General features: G+C 45.2%; 9 protein-coding genes across 9 annotated transcripts; 3 read left to right on the top strand and 6 right to left on the bottom strand.

Moving 5' to 3' along the window:
• Window positions 1-142: 142 nt before the first annotated feature.
• Window positions 143-3,166, bottom strand: ARB_03462 (uncharacterized protein; the record flags this gene model as incomplete). The annotated part of the gene is made up of 1 exon (XM_003010714.1): window positions 143-3,166. One exon carries the CDS (start codon window positions 3,164-3,166, stop codon window positions 143-145), a length of 3,024 nt encoding a protein of 1,007 aa, XP_003010760.1.
• A 1,336-nt stretch (window positions 3,167-4,502) lies between these two features.
• ARB_03461 (uncharacterized protein) lies at window positions 4,503-5,229 on the bottom strand (the record flags this gene model as incomplete). Its single annotated transcript, XM_003010713.1, has 3 exons — window positions 4,503-4,669; window positions 4,734-5,008; window positions 5,186-5,229. The coding sequence occupies 3 exons, from the start codon at window positions 5,227-5,229 to the stop codon at window positions 4,503-4,505; spliced, it is 486 nt and encodes a 161-aa protein (XP_003010759.1).
• Window positions 5,230-5,866: 637 nt separating this feature from the next.
• On the top strand, window positions 5,867-7,019 carry pku80 (Ku domain protein Pku80; the record flags this gene model as incomplete). The annotated part of the gene is made up of 4 exons (XM_003010712.1): window positions 5,867-6,047; window positions 6,112-6,280; window positions 6,334-6,394; window positions 6,444-7,019. The coding sequence occupies 4 exons, from the start codon at window positions 5,867-5,869 to the stop codon at window positions 7,017-7,019; spliced, it is 987 nt and encodes a 328-aa protein (XP_003010758.1).
• Window positions 7,020-7,068: 49 nt separating this feature from the next.
• On the top strand, window positions 7,069-8,313 carry ARB_03459 (uncharacterized protein; the record flags this gene model as incomplete). The annotated part of the gene is made up of 2 exons (XM_003010711.1): window positions 7,069-7,436; window positions 7,551-8,313. The coding sequence occupies 2 exons, from the start codon at window positions 7,069-7,071 to the stop codon at window positions 8,311-8,313; spliced, it is 1,131 nt and encodes a 376-aa protein (XP_003010757.1).
• Window positions 8,314-8,575: 262 nt separating this feature from the next.
• On the bottom strand, window positions 8,576-9,747 carry ARB_03458 (uncharacterized protein; the record flags this gene model as incomplete). The annotated part of the gene is made up of 2 exons (XM_003010710.1): window positions 8,576-8,627; window positions 8,702-9,747. The coding sequence occupies 2 exons, from the start codon at window positions 9,745-9,747 to the stop codon at window positions 8,576-8,578; spliced, it is 1,098 nt and encodes a 365-aa protein (XP_003010756.1).
• A 434-nt stretch (window positions 9,748-10,181) lies between these two features.
• On the bottom strand, window positions 10,182-11,685 carry ARB_03457 (uncharacterized protein; the record flags this gene model as incomplete). The annotated part of the gene is made up of 2 exons (XM_003010709.1): window positions 10,182-11,277; window positions 11,438-11,685. 2 exons carry the CDS (start codon window positions 11,683-11,685, stop codon window positions 10,182-10,184), a joined length of 1,344 nt encoding a protein of 447 aa, XP_003010755.1.
• A 184-nt stretch (window positions 11,686-11,869) lies between these two features.
• ARB_03456 (uncharacterized protein) lies at window positions 11,870-13,729 on the bottom strand (the record flags this gene model as incomplete). Its single annotated transcript, XM_003010708.1, has 3 exons — window positions 11,870-11,967; window positions 12,041-12,656; window positions 12,716-13,729. The coding sequence occupies 3 exons, from the start codon at window positions 13,727-13,729 to the stop codon at window positions 11,870-11,872; spliced, it is 1,728 nt and encodes a 575-aa protein (XP_003010754.1).
• Window positions 13,730-14,170: 441 nt separating this feature from the next.
• ARB_03455 (uncharacterized protein) lies at window positions 14,171-15,204 on the bottom strand (the record flags this gene model as incomplete). Its single annotated transcript, XM_003010707.1, has 2 exons — window positions 14,171-14,957; window positions 15,014-15,204. 2 exons carry the CDS (start codon window positions 15,202-15,204, stop codon window positions 14,171-14,173), a joined length of 978 nt encoding a protein of 325 aa, XP_003010753.1.
• Window positions 15,205-15,959: 755 nt separating this feature from the next.
• ARB_03454 (F-box domain protein) lies at window positions 15,960-17,326 on the top strand (the record flags this gene model as incomplete). The annotated part of the gene is made up of 2 exons (XM_003010706.1): window positions 15,960-16,351; window positions 16,531-17,326. The coding sequence occupies 2 exons, from the start codon at window positions 15,960-15,962 to the stop codon at window positions 17,324-17,326; spliced, it is 1,188 nt and encodes a 395-aa protein (XP_003010752.1).
• Between the last annotated feature and the right edge of the window lie 203 nt (window positions 17,327-17,529).

Raw genomic sequence — 17,529 nt, 5'->3', positions numbered from 1 at the left:
TATAAGGTGTTGTCTAGTATCTACCTGCTAATGGAGAAGGAAGCAGTGATATAACTATCACACGCATGTTATTGGAAGGGAAAAGAGAAATTGGTCTTGTTGATTCGGAACTTGTTCTCCTATTCCATATATACAGATAGAATCACATTTCCATTTTATCTTCAGACTCGGTTGTAGCTGCAATCTCCGGTGATTTGCTAGAAACTGGTTCAGCAGAAGTATCAGGAGCATCGTCGCCATTATCGTCTGAGACAGACATGGAGTCTACATCTTTTTCCTCTCTCTCTGATTGCTGCTCCTGGCGCGACGTGATTTCGACCAAAGATTTTATAGCATCTTCACCCTCTTCAGGCTTCTCTTTTGCCGTCGTCATTTCGACTTCAGTCTTTTCCTTTCCTGCAAACTCTGACTGGGCAACACTGGCTCTTGACGCCCGACTCCTATCCCCACTACTCTTTGGGCGCTCCACGAACGAGTCCGCCGTGAGATTCAGCTTTCCTTCTGCTTTAGATGCTTCTGAAGATCCTGGCTCGGGAAAAGATTTTCTAAACTTGTCACTGCCCTGGTATCTTGGGTCATACCGACTGATATTCTTGCCTTGACTTGTTTTTTTCAAGGGCTCAGAACGTTTAGACAGGTTAGATTCGATATCAGAACCAACAGGTTTGTCGTCTCCCTTGTACCTTGGGTCAAACCGACTGATATTCTTATCACCTCGATCTAGTGAACTGGACGAGACCTGTGAGTTGAACTTTTTCCCCACAGATAAGTCAATGTGGACGGGTGGCTTCGATTCTCCGGGGACTGGTTTTGGCTTAATAGGTGCACTGAGAGGCACGATGGTACCAGATATCCCTAGCTTGTCTAAACATCGGCGAATATCTTTGTAGTTGGTAGCGTTGCCCTCGCGTAAAGTTTCAATATGCTGCTCATTGTCAGTTATTCTTTCAATTGCTAGATTCAAGTTATTTTGAGTGGCGTATGCGTAATTTTCAATCTCAGAAAGATCCTTCTTCAGGCGCTGCAGGTCAATAGGCTTTTTCCCATCTAGTTGAAGAGAATTTAAACACTTGAGTACATCCTCCTTATGAGCATAACGAGCCTCGATATCTTTCTCAATTTGAGATGTACTTAGTCGAACAGATTCGGTAAGCTTATCGAGGGTTTCCGAGCGATGTTTGGGAATCTCATCCGATATTAATGTAGTGAGGGTATCTTTGATTTCACCGATTTCTGACCTGAGATCCACACAACTTTTGCCCAGATCCCTCAGTTTAATGACATGCTCCTCCTTCATAGTGCTTGACGGATCTTTCTGAGGAATAGATTCTAACTGATTCACTCGTCCTTCGAGATGTTTAACATCCGCATAAAGAGACTTCTGCTCGAACTTCGTGGCACATTCATCTTCAACTCTTTTGAACAAAGAATCATTAAGATCAACTTTAGTATTCAACGCCTCCAATTGTGATAGAACGGGGAGTAGATTGCTTTCAGTTAGCGAACGGTGTTCCAACCCCTGAAGCTTACTTTCAACCATAGCAATCCATTGGTCAAACTGTTGATGTTTAACTCTCCATGGTTCCACTTGTATGTCTTGCATCGCCATATCCAAACGGCTGGATAATTCTTGCAACGACCTAGTACTTTCTGCCTGTAAAGCCTCTAGAGAAACTCGGAGATGGTGTACATCTTGGTTCTTTGTTTCGTCTCCTATTTCTTTCATTGCATGCTCAACAACCTTCAAGGAAGACTTAAGACTAGCCATTTCCTTTTTGACGGAGTCGATAGGAACACCGCTTGCGGAATCTTCTTTCGCTTCGTTGATTATGCCCATTATCGAAGATATCCGCTGTGAAAGGTGATCATCCAATTCATCTCTTGATAAACAAGCTGTTTGCCTCAACTCGATTATCTGCTTTTCAACAGCATCAAGCTCTAACTTGTGTTCCCTGGATATTTCGGTTTTTATTGAAGCTAACTCAGCCGAAAGTTTGCGCTTGACCTTTTCAAATTCCCTTCTTAGAACGTTTATACTTTCCATGATCTGCGATACCTGGATAGCAAATCTTCCCAGTTCCCCTCGTGATGAAGAAGAATAGGCCTCAATATCAGATATCCGGTCACTAAGAGGCGTCAGTTCTGATTTAAGGTCTTCGAATACGCTCTTTTTGACTGAGACCGCATCGTTCATTATTCTGGTCCGCGAAGTAGACTCAGATTCCTTTTGCAACTCTTTAATTGTGCTCATAACGGAAGCAATGTTTTCCGAAAGGTGTTCTGAGCGTGTTTCCGAGTTGCTTTTCAAAGAAACAAGGTCTTGTCTCATTTCTGTTAGTTGCTCTTGAAGAGAATCAAATTCGGGTTTTCCTGGCTGGCTGGCCGGTAATATGCCTGGTGATGTCTGGGCCTCCGTTGAGGCCTGCTCAGATTCGCCCACCTGTGGAATCTGCCTAGAAGCAGTCCTCGAAAACCGACGCTGGTCATCAGCCAAAGCAAGACCCTCGACCTTGACTTCGACCAAATGTAATCGAGCATTGTGAGCAATAAGTTCATCACGCAATTCCTTTATCTTGTCAATGGGCACTTCCTTCACTGCTTCGAGCTCCTCACGGACTTCGGACCTTCGCGCAGATCGCACAAGCCAATAGTTTACCAGTATGAAAATAGCAGCCAAGGTGTACATATTAGGATTGCGTCTCACTTCTTTCTCTGCGAACTGATAGAATGTGTACCCAACCCAACTGTTATAATCCAGAGGATCTGGGTAAGATTGTGGCTCTATGATGTTGGCCATCATAGCTTGCAAGGTGGGTGTCGGAGTAGAATATGATGTGACTGTAGAAACCGGACGCTCTGCATTTTCTGTGATGTGTTTCTCAAGTTTGTAATCCCATTTATCAAGGAACTCTTGCAGCTGATCGTTGATTAAAGGGGTGATGTTATTCGGCAGAGATTCATTTGAGGGAGGACGTGGATTCAAATCTGGCCACATGACATTTCGAAACATGGAGACCGCGGAATTTGTCGTCGCTGTTAACTGAATAGTTCCAGCAATTCTAGCAGGCAGTGGAAAACGTGGGTTTATCGTTGTTAACGGGATGGGATACCAAAGGCTGTATATAGTGAAAAGGGTGAATAACCCAAAGAAGATAGTAGGCTCCATCACTGAGGCCCGTCCTCGGGTTAAACAGCAAATCGACGTTGATCTAATGGAAGCAAAAATCCTATTTTCGTAGCTATGTGTAGGTCTGAAAACCTACAGGTCCTAATCTACCTGTAAGTAGGTTAGAACCGATAGTGTTGTTGTAGGAGAATGTGTATTCAAGTGGCCTGCATTAGTAGAGGGAAAAGTAAAGCGAGGAAGGCCAGGAAATTATACCACTGGAGATCCTCAAAAGTACAAGAAGTTCATTAGATTCCCTCTGAGCAGGTGTTATCACACAGCTTAAAGAAGAGTTAGTATAAAGCTTCCACTGATAATAAAGAAGAAAATAGATAGTATAATAACCCATGAAGTCAAACAAACAAAAAAAAAAAAAAAAAAAAAAAAAAAAAAAAAAAAAAAAAAAAAAAAAAAAAAAAAAGAATTGTGCATTGACAATGCTTTTGTATTCCACCTGCTTCCATACATAGATGAATACCTTCATGAGAAAGAAAGTATGCCAGGGTATCAAAGAAAATCCAGTTGAAGGACAGGAATGAATCCCAACTGATTGATCTGGTGGTCCTAAGACCCGCAGAGGATATAACTTTCGGCCTTTGTTCAGCAAACAATGATGGATCACCAAGGATATCAAATCCAAGCAAGCCATTGTAAAATAATTGAAATATCCCCACGAGCACATCATTAATTCTCTGCTTTCACATCCAGGATTCTGCATTGGGGTTGTTCATAAGATCCATTTCGCCTTTTGTGGTGTTGGAAAGTGGGTGTTGCCAAGAAGCAGCGCCATTCAGAGTTATTCTAGTTAATTAAATGATAAAGTACTGAGGACAGCAGGCTGGATGATGAATTGCTTGTACTTGTTTGTATATCTTGATTGTTGACGTTGGGAAAGACTGAAACTTTCATAGCAAAGAATCGAAACCAACCAATCAAGCTTACCTAGCTAAGCTAACTAGTTAAGTTAGATAACCAGTTTAGGTAATCAAACAAGCACGTGATATCCCTCGAGTTAAGTAGGTATTTACTTAGAAATATGAGACAAACTTTGGGCTTATTATTGCCTAAAAAAACATGCATCCTACTTTTAGGTCTTAGTAGTGAGATATTAGTTATCACTAAGAATGAATATCCCTAATTTTGAATAAGTTGATTAAATAGATGTAGCAAAGTAACTCATAAAGAAATCCAGAATATCCTTTTTTAGTGTAAGATCCAGCTACATATCATGCAATCCGGATGCTTTGGTAGTACATGAAATCATACAAGAAGCGGCCAGTAAGGCGTAGCAAGTCGGAGCGTATAAAATGGAAGCAGTGATGCCTTCCCTAAGATTCTAGTTGAGGCGCTCGGCAAGGACTACACCGTAATAAATGGTGGCAGCTAGTGCGGCGAGATTAACCACAGCAGAGAGTTGGTGAAGCTTCCCAAATGATTTGTTTAGTTTCATCATCTCCTTCGAGTGGGGACCAGCGTCTGTGTATTTCTTCCCGTCAATGGATTCTAATCAACCAGTTAGCAGCTATTTTAGGTCATTTAAAAGAAGAGTTTATAACTGGATACTAACCTTGCTCTTTTCTTTGGCGCATTACTTTTGCGGTTGCTGGCTGGATAACCAACAAGTTGGTGATCCCGCCCAAAAATGTGGTCATAATGGGAACAAGGGTGTTCCATCGGTTGCTTTCAGAAAATACTCCAGAAAGGCCTGAGGTTCCAAAGCGCCCAGCGACTTTTTCACCAGGGTAGGTCAAAGCAAGCACGAGTGGCACTGCAGTTTGCAGACCAAAATAAACCGGGAAAATAGACGACTGGAGGGTCGAGAACTGTGGTCTGGGAAGCGTTCTAAACGCAATTATGCCACTGACAAACGTCTACAGCTTGGGTTAGTACAACAGCGTATATAACAGACGAAGAGCTCCTACCTGGTAGGACTGAAATCCTAGCAAGGAGCCATAGCTGCACCTCAGATTAGTCTAGATCCACCATATAGTTAGAAGTATGGATTATCGCCATGCACACCTCAGAATATGGGCCGGAGCCAGCATAGAAGATCGTTCAGGCATTGTATTGGTCTCTATTCCTCTGCCTAATCTTGGGGTTTCTTAGCACTGACAGAATTGAAATGAAGAGTTGTTGTTTGTAGCTGATCTGGGAAAGTTGGCGATTGCAGAAACTATGACGTTTGGCCAAGGAAAGTTGTATCACGTGAGTTCGTGTTTATCTGATACTTGATTGATGCTTGGCGTGTTTGTCCTGCGCGTCTGCCTAGCTTACTAAGCCTTTGTTAACGTCGAAGGAGCCTGTTGTATGTGTGAGCTTGTCTAACTCTGCCTGCTTTGAAAAGAACGGGAGTCCTGGGTTGTTAGATATTGTGGCTGTTTGACACGATTTCATCAATATGGCGGACAAGGAAGCCACTGTTTACATTGTGGACGTCGGGAGGTCCATGGGGGAGATGAACAATGGGAGAGAGTACTCAGATCTTGACTGGGCAATGCTCTACGTTTGGGACAGGATTACCACTACGGTATGGGAATTGAAAACGCGTCTCTGCCCAGATAAATGCTAAATGCCTATATACAGATTGCTACAGGTAGGAAAACGGCAACGATTGGTGTTGTCGGCCTGAGAACAGATGGTAGAGTACTTCACTTCCTTCGTCCTGGTCGAGCTCTAACTTAGCAAGGTACCTCGAGTGACATGTGGACCAAATCCAAAGATAATTCATACAAAAATATATCAATTTTCAAGGAAATTGGCCAGTATGTCTTCGTTAAGCCTAGAGGGTTAGATGGGTCTAACAATTCTCTTAGAGCACTCATGCCTGATCTTAGGGAGCTTCGAAGCTTGATAAAACCCAACAATACAGATAACGGCGATGGTATGAGATACATGTCCATCCCTCTCCTGTCACATAAGTCTTGCTAACTCGAACAACGTTGCAGCAATTTCTTCGATTATATTGGCAATTGACATGATAGCCAAATATTGCAAGAAGCTTAAATACAAGAGAAAAATTGTCCTTGTTACCAACGGAAAGGGGCCTATGGACCTTGATGGCATGGACACTATTGCAGAAAAGATAAGAGAAGAGGGCATTGAGCTTGTTATTCTGTACGCAAACTCCACCATGAATCCGGCTGCATTTTATATCTAATCTTACCTAGCGGGGTGGACTTTGATGACCTTGACTTCGGTGTTAAAGAAGAAGACAAGGATGCAGTTAAGGTAATTTTCTCACAACATCTTTATCTTTCTTCCCTACTGATGCTTCCAGGCCGAGAATGAGTCTTCACTTCAAAAACTATGTGATGTCTGTGATGGTGTCTATGGTACTTTGGAACAAGCGATATCCGAGCTTGATACCCCACGTGTTAAGGCTGTGCGAGGAGTACCCAGTTTCAAAGGGGATTTCAAACTCGGGGACCCAGACAAGTATGATTCTGCACTAACAATCCAGGTGGAAAGGTACTTTCGAACGTATGCGGCCCGACCACCACCTGCTAGTTCATTCGTATTATCTGGTGCACCCCCAGAAGTTCAGGAAACTGGAGATTCTTCAGCAAATTTGAAGGACGCAAGAACTGACACTGGAAAGAGCATCTCGAACGAACTAACAAGTGTCAGAAATGCGCGATCTTACCAAGTCACTGACAGTGGAGTAGTGGGCGGCAAGAGAGACGTGGAGCGTGATGCCCTTGCAAAGGGATACGAGTATGGCCGGACGGCGGTGCATATCACTGACACGGACGAAAATATAACGAAGCTTGAAACAAAGGCTGCGTTGGAGATAGTTGGATTCATCCCAATTGAAAATGTCCGTTTTATCCCCAAACCTATCTTGATAATATAAAAAGTGCCTTTCACTGACTATGTTCTAATAGTACGATCGATACATGAACATGTCGAATTCTAATGTTATTATCGCCCAGAGGACCAACAACAAAGCTATCATCGCTCTTTCCTCCATTATACATGCTCTTCACGAAGTCGAAAGCTATGCCGTGGGACGGCTAGTTACTAAAGATGGCAAATCTCCTACCTTAGTTTTGTTAGCTCCTTCAATTGACCCCGACTATGAGTGCTTGCTTGAGGTCCAGTTGCCGTTTGCAGAAGATGTCCGCTGTTATCGTTTCCCACCCCTGGATAGGGTTACTACCATGTCCGGAAAAGTTGTCAAGGAGCATCGAAACCTGCCAAACGAAAATCTCTTATCGGCTATGGAAAAATATGTGGAAAATATGGAGCTTGTCCAGCCTGGAGAAGAAGGGTAAGGAAACACCAAATCAATGGACCCCTAAGAGAAAGGCGAGTACTAAAATTTAAGCAGTGGTCAAGTCGAGTCCTTTGCTCTTCAGGATTGTTACTCTCCACTTTTACACAGGGTTGACCAGGCCATTCGATGGCGGGCTATCCACCCTACTAAGCCACTTCCCCCAATCCCGAAAGTTCTCCAGAAACAGTCCCGTCAGCCTGACGAGTTGATGGAACACAGCAAGTCAGCATTGGAGCAACTAATCAAAACATCTGATGTTAAGAAAGGCAAGTTAAAACCCAGCATCCCAAGAGTAGGACGAGGGGATCTAATCTCACCCCCTTCTCATCATATCTTCTTACTGACAGCCATTATAGTTCCACCAAAGGTGAAAGGCCGCAAAAGGAATAGGATCACCGATAAGCCACTCTCTGGACTGGACGTGGATGCTCTTCTACAAGGCGAAAAGCGCCAAAGAATTTCCCCAGAGAATGCAATACCCGAATTCAAACAAGCACTTGCGAACACGGATGATATCAATACCGTCAAGGAGTCTGTAAAACAGATGTGCGCGATTATTGAGAACCAAATCAAGCACAGCCTGGGCGATGCCAACTATGATAGAGTCGTTGAATACATAGGAACCATGAGGGATGAACTGATTTCCTTTGAAGAACCAGATCTATATAACGATTTTATTCGCGAATTAAAACGGAAGTTGCTGGATGATAAATTAGGCGAAGATAGGAGAGAGCTTTGGTGGCTTATTCGGAAGAAAAGGATTGGCCTCATCGATGACAAGCTGGTAGAGATATCGAAGGTTACAGAACAAGAAGCGAAGGAGGTATGCATATATCCAATCCCAACCCCCATATTTGCTGTTACAAACTAACGCATGCTGTCAAATAGTTTTTGTCATCAAAGTCAAAATAGCAGAAAGATACTGGATATCTAGCTGCTGGTGGTTATGTAGGCTCTATGTAGATGGGAAGGCATTTGGCAAAGTCAAGTAGAATCAACTAGCTTCATTCTATATCATAACGAAACGCTTGCTTCAAATATAACGAATCCCAGAGCTCAGTAGGAACGGCCTGGAAGAAGGGTATTATAATATACATAACTAAAGTAACTGAAATTTAATCAGAGGAAGCTGATTAGGATATTTTCTTTGTTCTCTTCTGTGCAATATCGATTTTACTCTTGAGCCTAAATAGAAGCCTGTTAGTATGAAGGGATGTGCAGTACTAGGAAAAAGCAAGTTGACCAAGGGCAATACTAACTTTCCAGCATCTTCATCAACAACGTTCAGAAGCTCAAGCTGGAGCTCAAGTTCATTATTGATCGCAATTCCAAGTTCCTTTTGCCGTGCAATTATCTTCCTTATCTCTTCAACACCAGTGTCCTGTTCACCTATGATTTGTTTCTGCAGTTGTAGAACACCTTCGTTATCCAACTCCCGCGTGCGGTTAGTCTCTTTCCCCAGTACCCGACCACCCTTAACTGCGGATTTTCTACTCCCTGTAGCTGCATCTATACCCAAAAGGGCCTGTTTATCTGGAATGGAAGCCACAGCAGAGTCCAGTTTGTTCTTGGCAGCCATGGAATTTAGGAGGTCCTCTAGCGCATCTTTTTCTTTTCTAGCGCTGGTAAGCAGGTCTTTACGTCGGCGAATTTCTCCTTCTCCAAGTTTGAAGCCGCTCCAGGCGGAATTCCCGGAAATATTCTTCAACCCTTCTTCCAAGGCCCCCAATAAAGTGCCTGTTCTCACAAGACTGCTTTTGGCTGATGCGGAGCATTCGTGTTGTTTCTGGGGGGTTGAAGATTGATCGCGTCGAGTCAAGTGTAGCCTTGCATCATGTAAATGTGTCTTAACATCTCGATGGCAGTCTAGCCAGGTCGTGGGGTCAGTAATCGGTGCTCCTGCTGCCCCAGGCCCAGCGATGGCCGAGTGTAAGTTGGAAGCTCGTGCGGACGCATTATTTGGAGGCAGATTCAAAAATGACCGCCACGCTGTAGAGTTGCGCCACCGGGAGTCTTCAGAGCCGTTGATAGCCTGTATGTATTCTTCTAAACCCTTGCGGCGTTCCTCCCGAAACTTTGCGTTCGATGTGGTGCCTGAAAACCAGGATTTTTTAGGCAACGGTGCTGGTGGGGGTTTCTCGACCTGGCTGATAAGTGACTCATGAAGCTTGAGGAAGTCAGAGTATCGCTTTTCGACTGTCTGTGATCGGAGAGGTAGACGGATTGAAATGTTGTATATAGTGTAAGGTTTCGGCGTAGCGGAAATGCTCGTGGAAGGAATGGAGATTTCGGGGCTCGAAGCCATGGTAAACCTGCCTATATTATGCGAAACAGCTGGGTATTGCGGTCAACACTCAATCCAAGCTCGCCTTGAGCGCTAAATGATACAGTATCGAGCTCTGGACAGCACACCGTCTATGCAGTTGTGAGTTGTTGGGTCTCCGGCTCAAACGAACTTATGACGTCCAAAACAAGTTCACGTGACACGATGAGCGACAGGGGGGTGTGATTTTATAGTTCCATCCACACCAAGCAGATTTGGCAGGGAATAAGCAAATAGCTGGAAGGGAGTGATGCGATCACACGCTTAGTTCCTGGAGTATTCTCGATGGCAACGCCTACATGTTTATAAGCCTGTGTGTTAGACGAGATGCTAGCTATTGCCGCCTATTATCATAACAAAAGGTAAGGCTGGATAGGATATAGATAGTTCAGCCCAGGGACGAATACCTAGCTCTATTATCGACCCTCGGCCTCATCCCAGATATCACGTAGTTCAAGGAGATCCCTCTGACCATAGAACTCTCCAACAATGGTCAATATCATATCAAGCATTGCGCGGGCGTTGTATTTCCACTCGCTTTTGGGAAACTGATGTCCCTTGTTGCTATCCAATTCGTTGGCAGTTGAAGGAGCAGCTTGTTCCGACTCAGAAACCTCTGCATAGCTACTGGAAAGCATCCCTTGCAGCCTTTTCTTAGCAAGCTCTAGAGCCTCAGATTCATCCTCAGCGCCAGCAGACAAATTCTTGGTTTCATCTCTGATAGGGTCATCCTTTTGTTCTTGGACAGTGTTGTCTTCTCCAGCCTCTTCTTGCATATCTTCTGCTTCATCTCCATCATCCCAGTCCGAGCTCTGCCTCTCAGCTATACTATTACCCTCTACTCCACTCGGGAGCATACCCTGGGTTTCCTTCTCACGAATTTTACTTAATATCTTTCCCGCTCGCTTTCCCAGATCTCTCAGCTCACCAACCTCTTCACTGCTCATTTCACCCACGTCCCTACATCGTCCAAGAAGTCCCCATGCCCATGCAGCTATTCTCGTGGTCCACGAGCAACTTGGGCTTTTAGCAGCCTCAGACAGAGATCTCGTCACAATTCGTAAAACCCGTAAAACGCTGTCAAGGTCCATACAAGCTAGTTGCACCATTTGAGGTTCCACCGTTTTAACAAGTGTCGTCCATTCTGTTCTAGCCCGAGGGTTATCCGCTGGCAAAGATATAGGGTGCGAGTTATCAAGAGCGGCGATGAGTTTGGCAGGGGGAACGCATTTTAGGGTAGAGCGTAGAAGAAGAAATCGATGTCGGAGGAGATTATAGTACTGTTCCTGAGGGTCTTCAGGATCTGAATTACCGGCTTCTAGCTGGTTTTCCAGGACTGTATTTGATACAGCCGCACAGACGCCATCCGAATATATCCATTTTTGCTCCGTTTCCTGAGGTGTTCTGATAGAGGATGCATCTGCACTTGTAGGATGGCGACCGTCCTTCTTTATCTGGGGATCGAGTTTCTCCTTTGCAACGAAGAACACAGGAAGGTTCCTGGCTTCAGATCTAGAATAACAAGAAAAAGAGGTAAGCTAAAAGCCGCCGACTAAACAAGCCCATACTCTCACCTTTGCTAGACATGAAAGGGAATATAAGAAAGATATATGGAGCTTTGGATGGAATTAATGGAAATGAAACTCCTAATTTGGAAAAAAGAGTCACTAACCTGACCATCCGCAGATACTCAATGCCATCATCTGCCGGGCCATAGAACAGCTCTCCATCCTGTGAGACATCGTCTAAACCCGGAAATGCGTGCCTTTGGCCGAACACAGGATCGCTCCGTGGCTGCTGGTATTGCGGCCTTGAAGGCGACTCGTCCTCGCTAATGTCATCTTCTGTGACGATAGCTGGCCGTATTCGTTTTGTAGACGGCGAGCCATCTGAAGGAGACAGTTTGCGTTTCTCAGCCATGTCTCAGGTAGCAACTTGGTTTTGTCCAACTCACCATTGTCCTTGTTTAATTCATGGTGAGTTTATGTCGGTTGGTGGTAGGCGGAAAGGTGCAAACGAAAAGATGTTTTGGTACTGGAGAAGCCAGCTAAAAAGACTTCAGCTAAAGCGCCTCGGACGCTAGCTAGTAAGAGCCGCATAAATCTTATATGAAAGCTACAGTATCAACATATTTTGGACTTTTCTCTATGTCATTCTTCATAATGTGAATAAAGAGAATACCCATGGACACAACAGCTGAATCTATGCTACGTCTAAGGTCGCAATCTCTGGGGATCTCTGGGGAACAACGTTGCCAGACGAATGTTAGGCAGACCTAGGAAAAATTGGACAATACGATTCAATCCCAATCCACCGCCAGCGTGGGGAGCACAGCCCTGTCGGAAAGCGTTGATATAATCCTCAAATCCTTCTTGATTGGGCTCGACTCCTCTTGCCACCATGGCTTCTTCCAATTCCTTCGCGTCATTGATTCGCTGAGCTCCTGACATGATTTCCTCTCCTCGCATGAAAAAGTCATAAGAGTTCGAGAAGGTGGGATCGTCAGGGCAGGACTTAGTGTAGAAAGGACGGACAGCGCTTGGGAATTTGTCTACGACATAGAAGTCGGTATCGTACTTTTCACGGATGATCCTTCCAAGTTGCTTCTCCATGGCTGTGGTGAAGTCATTCTCGAACCGCTCCTGTTCAGAGACATCCACGCCCGCTTCCTTCAGGAAACCCAAAGCCTCCATATACTTAAGTCTAAGGGCTTTTCCATCCTTTGGAAGTTTGAACTCTCCGGCCTTGGGATAAGACTTTTGGACAACGGCAATCTCGTCCTTGAACCGGGCCTTGAGTTCGGACAAGATGAAAACAAGGAGATTTTCGGCGAAATCCAAAACTTCGTGGTAATGTTTTTGGAATGTCCTTTCGAAATCGAGACCAATGAACTAAATTTGCTGTTAGTTTGGGATGGAAGAATAATCAAGCCGAGCAAATTCTGCCTTACCTCAGTCAAATGACGATGGGTGTTACTGTCTTCAGCTCGAAAGACGGGTCCTATCTCGAACACACTCATCATGTCACCAGCAATACACATCTGCTTTCCCAACTGAGGACTCTGAGAGAGATACGCCTTGCGCTTAAAGTAAGAAATCTCAAAAACACCACTGCCTCCCTCGGTGGCAGCTCCAGTGATCTTAGATGTGAAAATCCATCTTGACCCACTCTTCAACATATACTCCGAAAACAACTGTGCAACACCGCTAGATATCGCCATGATAGCCTGGCTTGTTTCGGTTTGGAGATCGAGAATTCGGTTGTCAAGACGGGTTTTCAAAGTGACGATAGGAGTCCCATCAGTGTCAACTAGTCCCTCTTCAGTGGACTCTGGCGGAGGTCTTTCAGCATCCTTGACTTGCATGGGAAGCATTGGGATTGCTTCCGATATCATGTATATTTTGGTGATATGAAGTTCCATGTTTGGCAGCGAGGCGGAATGAACAGGAATTTCCGGCTTCTTGACCACACCAGACACTTGAACGATGGAGTTGACATTCAATTGACCGGTCCACTTGATCATCTGTCTGGACAATGGCTCCTTTAGCGCTATCACAGCCTGGATCTTCTTTCCTTGCTGCCTGAGCATGAGGAATGCTAGTTTGGCACTCTGCACGCGAGCATTGTCCACACGCGCAATAACAGTGATTTCCTTCTCGTAATGTTCATCTGACAGCTTCATGAGGTTCATGACGTCCTCAACCTCTGCGGAATCCGGCATCTTCCCATATAGATGTGTTGCCGTGTCCTCGGCTTGACTGGCTTGTGCGGCTGCTTGCTGTTGGGCTGCTCGTTGAGCTGCCTTTTCCGCCTTTGCCTTCTCCTTTGCAGCCTTCTTTAACGCATTCTTGCTGGGTCCTGCTGCTTCTCCCTCTGCCTGCGCTGCGGGCTTTTCAGCGTCAGGTTGTTTGTCTCCCTCCTCCTTGGTGTGGAGGGGTAGCGTAGATTCTGTAGGCTTATCCATCGCTCGGCTGTGGTGTGTCAGGAATTGATTGACTATTGAAGGATATCCGAGGGGCCTTATCCTCTAGCAGACGACCGAATGCAAGAATGCTAACAACAAGCTGGAGCGATAACCGTGTTCAAATCACATAAAATTCCGTCGTCACTTTCACCCCCCGCGAGATTGAAAAAAGGCACGTGATGAGTCATCCCACCCTTAAAGCTTATTTCAGCACGCAGAGCCCTGTATTTTATGTATTTAATAGCTATGATTGGTTGGACGCGTGGATAAGACCCGAATTGTCGCTTATTCAGCTTCGGTACTACACAAGAAAACGCCGTGCAGCATCTTCACAACTCTATGATAGTAAGCAAACATCCCATATTGTAATGAATATCTCTGTTTCCCTGAAATCTATACTCCGTACTCTATTGTATTAATCAAACAAAACATTCTTTGTCCTTATCTATCCGAGAGATGTTGTTTCCAATTCGACTGAGCTAGAGACCAACTGACAGCTTCTCCAACCCCATCAACTATAGTCTTGGGAGTCCAGGTAGGCGTTCCACCTGTGTACACTCCACTCCTTACTAGCACGGGGACCCAATTCACATTAGTAGAGCTGATGTATGAATGGGCGCCCCTGATATCAGATTCTGGATTGTCACCAATCATATAGATCGTCTCCAAGGGAGCTGGAACATCCGTTTGGAAACGCTTATTCCTTAGTTCTATCAACCTTTGCTCGGCAAAGTCGTAAGTCAACTTATGTGGTTTTCCAATCATAGTCTTCAGCAGTGCCACGCCGGATTCAGATCCGCCCGTCATTGCAGACCAAACACCTTCAAGGGCTGCACAAAAGCCTCCCTGGCCGAGACGAGGTTGATGGTAACCAGCTGCCCAGAGTAGGTCAGGATTGGAGAAATATAGGGCCGGTTGGCCGTCTTGCTGATAACCACGATTTGGAAGGTCATCCCTATTGTTCTTGTCCGATATTGTCCCGACAATGCCCTCTCGTGAGAGTAAAAGATCGATAATGATCTGGATATCAAGCGCCCAATCTCGTGGGTCATTGAAAACGAGGATTGCATCGATCTTGAGACCCTTTGAAGGATCAATAGGATCTATCGAGTTGGTGAGAGGCTTCGTGATCCCTTTATAATAATGTGAAAAAGCCGAAGAGAATGGCCAAATGGATGGATGGGCCATAAATATGTCACCAGGTGTTAGCATGGACTTAAACCCATACCTATGCAATGTTAGCGAGAGGTGAATCCGGAGGGGTTTGCATTGTGATAACCATACTGTTTGGCAACATCCCGGCACTTATCACCGTCTCCACCGACCACTAAAACAGTCTTATTTTCCAGCGGTTTCTGATCATGTTTACCTCTCACGAGCTGTGTGTATGGTGTGTGGCTTTGAATTATCAACTCTGGGTCCAGCGGTATCCCTAGTCTATCACTCAACTGAGCGATTCTCTCCTCTTCTGACATGCCACCTCCGTTCGTGAGCAATATGAAAGGTATTCGTTGTTTTTGTAGGAGAGATAGAGACTGTGAAGCTCCCGGGAGGGGTCTGGAGGCTCGAAGTAGGACACCATCTATACTGACAACTTGTATTAGTCCTTGGGCTTGGGAGTAACATCTAGATTGGAATAAATCTCACTCAAAAGCAAATGCGAAGTTGGGAGCTTCCAAAGGGGCGGTTGTAGATGTCTTGAAACCCCGTTGGATGTATGAGGCTGCAAGTGAACGAGTGACCAGGCGAGGCCGGGGAACCCCAGAAACGCCCACGGGGAAAGGAATTCGTCTTAATTGCATCGTAGTTTTCACACAAGAACGTGGATTATATCTCTCTTCTCCCCGTCAAATCACCGGTGCACACCCACGACATAACACCCCTGAGCGTGATACCTATACACCTCTTGTCCCGTCGCCGTAACCGCCGAGCTTCGTCTCCGTGCAGGATGTAGGTTAAGCATTATTCAGAAATAACACTTCCCGCGCGACAGGGTCCATCCACGTGACCTAAGCCTCGGCCCGACAAAGTTTCAAAACGTCAAGATCGACTTGCAGCTGGCGACTTTGCTTTTTCGAAGGGATAAAATACTTTTGAGAAGCAAAGAAGATCGATAAAATGCAAAAGCAATGAGGTTTTCGTTGACCGCTGTCTCTGGACTCCCGCCATAATCTTGCACCAAACATGGCCAAATATCAATAAAACGCCCCATGAAGCCATATTTGCTATAATGGCTAAGGCTCCCCAGACCAAGGGGGCGTTCCTCCCCACTGAAATCGTCATCACCATCCTCTCCTTCGCCTCGGACGAGGATACGGTGAATGAAAACTGGCAGTCGACGCTGTTTTCATGCTGCTTGGTCTGTCAGCAATGGTACTCCGCCGCCATTCCGTTTCTCTACTCAAAACCAGTCATCTCTGCGAGAAACTACGACTCCTTTGCTGGAACACTAGATGTCCGTGGCAAAACCAGGCATAACATACAAGAACCTCTGGGCAACTTTGTTAAGCATCTTGATTTAGGGGGCCTTGCACATAGTGGTAGCAAGAGTGTCACTGCAAGGCTGCTACGAGCCTGTAAAGAAGAGCTCGAGGTCTTCGTTGCGCCTGCGTCTACCTTTTCGTGAGTACTCCTTAATTTTTATACCTCTCAGTAAATGTCACCGTTCATCCTTAGTTTGGATGAACAGTTTAAGACCCCATACTCTTGGTGTAAAGGGATGATAATTTTTCCTACATTTCCTTATTCGATATAGGTCATCTTCAAAGTGCGTCTACTTATCATTGAAGTAGGACTATTAGTTTAACTCCCATGAGCAAATGCTTAAACCTGAGGATAGTTGATCTATCTGTTTTAATGACGATAGTCCCTTTTCTGAGTATACCACATGCTGTACGCAATCTAAAGCATCTGGAGACCTTACGGTTCCCACCAGAGATGTCCCACAAGGGATTGCCGAAAGTAAATGACCCTCATAACGAAAGGTCTCCCCCACTATATCAATGGCCGCCTAAGTTGAAACGGCTACAGCTATGGAGGGTACATGACTCCATTATCCTGGGAAACTTCATATGGCCGGAAACAGTTACCGCTGTGACCATCATAGAATCCAACCATTACCCTTTCAACACTATCCTCCAAACTCTATCCACCGACAGCGCCTGCCATAGACTTCAGCGCGTTAGGATATTGAGCAGTCGCCAAACCGACGAAGTATCTGTTCTAGCTCCTCTTTGTTTCCAGATGGAAAAGCTCAAGTTTTTAAGCCTGCAAGGCTGTGGGTGCGATCCCGGTTTCTATAGGAGGATTATTACCATGTCTCCCGAGATGGCTCCTCTGGAAATACTGGAAATAAGTCCTCTACCACTCGAACACAAACTACGTGTTGAGTTGGTAAGGGACCTTAAGACGGTTTGCGCAGTTGCCTTTCCACGGGTTCGGTTATTAGGCATCGCTGCGTCTTGCATCGACTATGTGTCTGAATGGTTTGAACTCGAGATGGACAAAGTTCTGATGGAGAATGCCAGGAACTCAGGACACTACGATAAAGAGAAGCTTGAAAATGGTAGAATCCAGACGGGTGTCTACTATTTTTAGCCGTCTTTATTGCTGAATTGCGGGGATATCCCCTCTGGAATTGGGCTTTGAGGTGAAGGATTTACTCGTTAAGACGTTTCGATCAAAATGCAACATCTACACGCAACCAACGACTCATCCCACCGCACCAAGAAATCCAAAGAAACGAATAGAAAAAGCTAGGAAGAGATATATTTGTTGGAACTCAAAGACAAGGAGAACGT

Source organism: Trichophyton benhamiae (assembly GCF_000151125.1).
Source record: "Trichophyton benhamiae CBS 112371 chromosome Unknown contix01456_5.r1.exp, whole genome shotgun sequence".
Lineage (NCBI taxonomy): Eukaryota > Fungi > Ascomycota > Eurotiomycetes > Onygenales > Arthrodermataceae > Trichophyton > Trichophyton benhamiae.
This window is presented reverse-complemented; position numbering and strand designations above follow the sequence as displayed.